Below are 5,861 nucleotides of genomic sequence, written 5' to 3' on the forward strand. Positions count from 1 at the left end.
TGTTGCATGTCTACTACATAGCAGCACTAAAACCCATATGCTATATCAAATAAAAGGCATTTACTAGTAAACACTTATCAAAGCAAGTGTTTATAATTTTTACAATTTCTGCTATATAAAAATTGACATCAATTACCTTTCCAGAATTTAGTATAAAAAAAAAGTATAGTTGATTCTGTACCCCATAAATATGTATACTCAATTATGTTTCAATTCAAAAAATAAAATAAAATAAAATAGCGATGATGGTGGTGGTGTTGGTGGTGGGTTGCTCACACTGAAGAAGAGTGTAATTTCTATTAAACACTGGAAGTTACTTACGTATGTATTTTCCTTTATACCTTGATTTCCAAGAAGCTCAAAATAAAAACGAATGCTTACTTAGAGTAAAATATTGTCCTGTGTTTCTTGCACATTTACTTGTCCCTTTTTGTAGCTGTTCTCAAATTCCCCTTTCATCTTTATTTGTACTTTTCTCTAATCACATGCATTTATATTTCTATTGTAAGCTGCCCCAAATTATTTGGGAAGCAAGTTGAGTATAAATTATAAACAAATACATATGAAAGCAAAGCTGAAACAAAGTGAAGAAAGAGGGGGTAAGCAGACCTTTGGGGTGTCCCCAAAATCCTGCCACACAAAATGCACCTTTGCCTCAGGCTGTCACTCATTGGGGCCCATCACATCAGCACTGCTGTTGTGACCCTGCATGGTCTTCAGGCCTGTGCCGTAGAGGATATGGACAGATGCCATATGCTAATTAGCACTATCTGACCCCCTAAATGAAGTAACTGTGAAGGTCTGAACACCAAGCAAAAGGAAAAGACATCATGAATTGCAGATTCAAATTATAATATACATATAATATTTCAGGAAGTAGAACTCTTAAATAGATGTTCAAAAGAATAATGTCCATGATGAAATTGGCAGTTCAATGTATCATGGNCTTAAATAGATGTTCAAAAGAATAATGTCCATGATGAAATTGGCAGTTCAATGTATCATGGTAGTAGCTCATGGAAAGTCAGATTATGATCCTGAGGAAGTTAACACATCACAGAACATTCTTGTAGGAAAACCATTATTTATTTTCCCCCAAAAAATATTTTCAAATATCGATGTAAAATCATTACATTTGACACATAATGGAATGCTGGAAGATACAGTTTGTCTTACAATAATACCAGTTTAATCTCACAGGTGTAGCATTTGGTCACATCAAATTTATGAGCTAATACAAAAGTGCAGAGTCATTCGTCATTCATTGGTTTTTGGACAATATGAATTACATACTAATTATTCATGAAAAGCTAAGTTCTGAAGACATAGCAATGAATGAACGGGACGCATCGAGTCCCTTCCCATGTGGAGTTTCCATTATATTCTCTCTTCTCGGTACCACATTCTTAAATAGATGTTCAAAAGAATAATGTCCATGATGAAATTGGCAGTTCAATGTATCATGGCAGTAGCTCATGGAAAGTCAGATTATGATCCTGAGGAAGTTAACACATCACAGAACATTCTTGTAGGAAAACCATTATTTATTTTCCCCAAAAAAATATTTTCAAATATCGATGTAAAATTATTACGTTTGACACATAATGGAATGCTGGAAGATACAGTTTGTCTTACAATAATACCAGTTTAATCTCACAGGTGTAGCATTTGGTCACATCAAATTTATGAGCTAATACAAAAGTGCAGAGTCATTCGTCATTCATTAGTTTTTGGACAATATGAATCACATACTAATTATTCATGAAAAGCTAAGTTCTGAAAACATAGCAATGAATGAACGGGACGCATCGAGTCCCTTCCCATGTGGAGTTTCCATTATATTCTCTCTTCTCGGTACCACATGCAGTGCATGGGCTTGGCTATTAGGAGTGTGCCTTTTGTACATCGTTCATGAAAACACCCTAAGAGGTGGTAGAAATGTATAGCAAACTGATCTTTTGAGTGGCCCACCGCACTTCATTTGTAGCATATAAATATACGAGTACGGGGTCCCATGGCAACAAAACAATTAATCTCATGAAGAATTTAACAGCAAACTGATCTTTTGAGTGGCCCACCGCACTTCATTTGTAGCATATAAATATACGAGTACAGGGTCCGATGGCAACAAAACAATTAATCTCATGAAGAATTTAACAGACTGGAGAAAACATTTTTTTTTTCAACCACAAGTTCCTACCTGAGTCATAGGGGGAAAACAAATAGCTTAGAGAATATGAAAATACAAAGATTCTTGCCTATTCTGAGAGAAAAAGGAATCTAAAGTGTTCAATCCATACAAAGGACATGAAATAGAAAACTTTCTTCAACATATATACTATGATGAATCTTCCAGATAAAAAAGGACTTCAGAGAGAAGAAGAGAAAGAAAAACACTGAGGAGACATGAGAAAAAAAATGGGGGCAGAAGAGAAGAGGTGGGAAGGCAGTGATGGAAGTGGGGGAAGGAAAACCGGAAGGATTACAAGGAGGGAGCTCACTGGAAAGGAGGCTCGAGGCAGGACTGTCTGCTCCAAAACATGGGCAGGAACAGCTGAGAAGGGAAGGGAAAAAGGTGACCGGCAACACTTTGTTCTATGAAAATTTTCTGTCCATAGTTAGAGCCACTCTTTATTCTTTCAACTTATCTCATGGAATCTCCTTTCCTAAATCAGGCAGTCCTTGCATTACAAAAATTCCACCAAATATGACTATACAGCATGATCTCTAAGAAATTAAAACAGAGTTCTGTTGATAATTCAATTGACACTACTCCCCAGAAGTCAGTGGGATGGTCTCTCACCCTTCAAGTGTATTTGGGGCATATAAAAGGTTGACATTTTCCACTTTCAAATTCACCCTGACTTTTGAGCTATATGGTAAAAACTGGCCCTGGGACCAAGTCCTTCTCTTAACTTGAATATGTCTTTTGATGATACCTGTGGATTCTGCATCATTTAAAAATAGATTTAGTTTATTGAGAACTGTTTTGTAAAAAAAATTTTTTTTGCACAGCCCTTTTTTGTGTGTGTGTGAGAATTTATCCCAGTCTTTCATTAAAAAGTGCAGATTCAATGACTGGTACCCAATGGTGGAATATGAGCTTCAGGATTGCAAATGACTCTAAGAAATACTTGTCACTGTCATTATCTCATCAATAACCTTTGTAAACCCTACAGTGTTTTGTTCACTCTAAAATATGCACAGTGGTACATGCACCTAAGGAGTGATTTTGAATTGTTATTTTAGAACCGCAGCTAGATTCAAGATTATAGAAGAGGGAATTGTTATCATATCTCTGCACCTCAAAACTTAGGTTTCATGCATTCAGTGAAAGGAATTTAATAGTCACAGCATGGAAATCTCATGGGCTAAGTGCATTTTATGGAGGAATGCTCATTTTAAATTAGAAGAGCAGAGATGTGCTTGTAAAGCGATGATGCTTCTCAGATGCATAACATGGGCTTTATAATGGCACCAAAGTGCTTACAGTAGCACCAGATGGAAGAAGATTGTTGCTTCCTTCATCTGACCAGTTTGCTGTCCTTGATGAAAAATTACCTTCACTGCCTGCCCATCATGTTGTTAGTGGTTAAAACGTACCATTTAAATTGTAAGCTGCAAAATCTAAACGGAACTGCATGTGTGATCTTTGTCACCTCATTTTCATGAATGAAAAAGAATATTCTGACACAAAAATTACATACTTAATTCTAGCTCACCCTCTCTGCTGACCTCCATCCTACACTGCCTTGGGTTTATTTCCTCATCCATCAGTGGGTCAAAGTAATTTCTGCCGTATTCATTTCCTGTGGAAAGTACACGAGGTAAGGGTCAGTGATTATTAGAAGCATATGAACCAAAATGTTAATTTTGAAATCGACACCAGCACAGAGGACCATTTTAGCAACTTTACAAGCTTAATTTTTTTACAAGTCTTCCAGGCTCCCTTTCTGTGTAATTATCATCTTGCAAAACGTCAGAAAAGGTCATTCAAGAAACAAGTTCACACTATCTTTCTGTTGCTAAAAAAATTAATGGAAAAATGATCAAATGTAGACTTTAGAATAATAATAATAAAAATTAAGCCAAACTATTTTTAGGACAGACTCAAGAAATGAGTAAATATTTCTGGAATTTTTTTTTTGTTGTTGTTGTTGTTGTCCTTTTTTGTGACCGGCTGCACCACAACTCAGCCAGTGAGCGCACCGGCCATCCCTATATAGGATCCGAACCCGCGGCGGGAGCGCTGCTGCACTCCCAGCGTCGCACTCTCCCGTGTGCACCATGGGCTGGGCCCTAAATATTTCTGGATTTTAATGATGTGTAGAGTGTACTGAAGATTCTAATTACTCACTTGGATTTCACTAAGTGTACCACGTTGTTATGTCCAGAGTTCCATAGCCAACCTAGCAGCATCTTATTTATGAGAAACTGTAGCAAAAGTTTCATGTTGATAGTTAAATGAAATGAAACATACAGAATGAGAGAGGAAAGAAGGAAGGAAGGGAGGAAGGAAAGTAAAAGAAAAGACAGAGGCCTGCTTACAAGTCTTTTTTATGTCAACTTTAGCACGAAGGGAAAGTACAAATAATTTAGCCAAAAATCGTATTCGACACACATTAACCATTTCAACACCACAAGCCCAAATATCTCACTTCCCATTTCTCACATATTCATGATTACCAAACTGTAGCATTGGGTATGACTTTGTAATAGAAAAAAAAGTTCTGCTATCAATTTTCCAAATCTAATTTCATACTTCCTGCAGACTGAAATGAATGTGTCTGTTGCTTGTAATTTGCATTCAGCAAATTGTAACCTCCTTGAACTATAATTCAAGTTGCCTCAAACACTGCGAAAGAAATAAAGCCTAGTGGAGTGAAAAAAACACCTCTGAATATGCGCCTCACAGAGGAGGGTTAATGCTTACAAAGCATGCTCTGATTCTCCATAGTGTATGTGTTTCAGGATCAAAAGTCACCCAAACAGCAGCTCCTTTGCCCAGGCTAAGTGAAATTTTGATAGGGATCTAGGTTTAATTTCTATTTTTGGACTGGCACATTTTTGGTAATAGTGTCTGTTCTGTCAACGTAGTAAGTACAAGGACTAAAAATCTGCTTTACCTTGAGGTCTCAATAAAAACAAAATAGATGAGTTTCACTTTTGTTACTTCTCTGTCAGCAGCTACTATGCTGGTATGAATCCTGGCAGTACCCAAAGTGTGATGTCCATCGATAACGCAGCCATTCTATGTCATTCACTGCAATTGTTTGTTCCTTTGTTTTTCCCTCTACCACAAAGCACTGTGATACTCTAAGTACACTCTTCAGTATGCTCGCAAAAGAATCCACTTACATTAAAGCAAAGTTGGTAGCGAACTCTTTACCATATTGCCATACCAATACTGCCACCATATCCTGGAAGCCTCCCCAGTCTAACGCAAAACTACAAAACTCAAATGTTTTGCCTACTAAATTAACTCGTTAGCATATAAATACCAAGATAATCAAGACCTTGGAGAGGGAAACAAAGTTAAGTCATTTTCAACCAAACGTCTTGAGAAGTGTAATTGGTTTTTAGGTTGCCAGTCTATTTCCATCCCTGCCGTCAGACAAGACTTTAGGGTCTTGCTGGGGTCCTGGCCAGGAAGGAGGCTTCTGCTGGGAGCCATGCAGAATGGAAGATGGGCCCCTATGGTCTGTACACGTTGCTCTTTCCACATTACTGCAGGTTGCTGAACATGTGTGAGTTATAAATGTCACCCCTGGAATGATTCATTTCTTATTTCCCGTCCTGAGATACCACACGTAGCATTTTGCAAGGAAAGAATTCTGAGGTACCTTGAGCAAGAGTCAGTC

At 37.5% G+C, this 5,861-nt stretch overlaps 1 protein-coding gene across 1 annotated transcript in view; it reads right to left on the reverse strand.

Annotated features, from left to right (window-relative positions):
* LOC103601032 (orofacial cleft 1 candidate gene 1 protein-like) overlaps nucleotides 1–5,861 on the reverse strand; it is a 66,718-nt gene that overhangs the window by 9,163 nt on the left and 51,694 nt on the right. The window contains 1 exon segment of the mRNA XM_008585408.1: nucleotides 3,723–3,809. Within this exon segment, the coding sequence (XP_008583630.1) occupies nucleotides 3,723–3,809 (87 nt within the window).

This window comes from Galeopterus variegatus, unplaced genomic scaffold (assembly GCF_000696425.1).
Source record: "Galeopterus variegatus unplaced genomic scaffold, G_variegatus-3.0.2 Scaffold3560, whole genome shotgun sequence".
Lineage (NCBI taxonomy): Eukaryota > Metazoa > Chordata > Mammalia > Dermoptera > Cynocephalidae > Galeopterus > Galeopterus variegatus.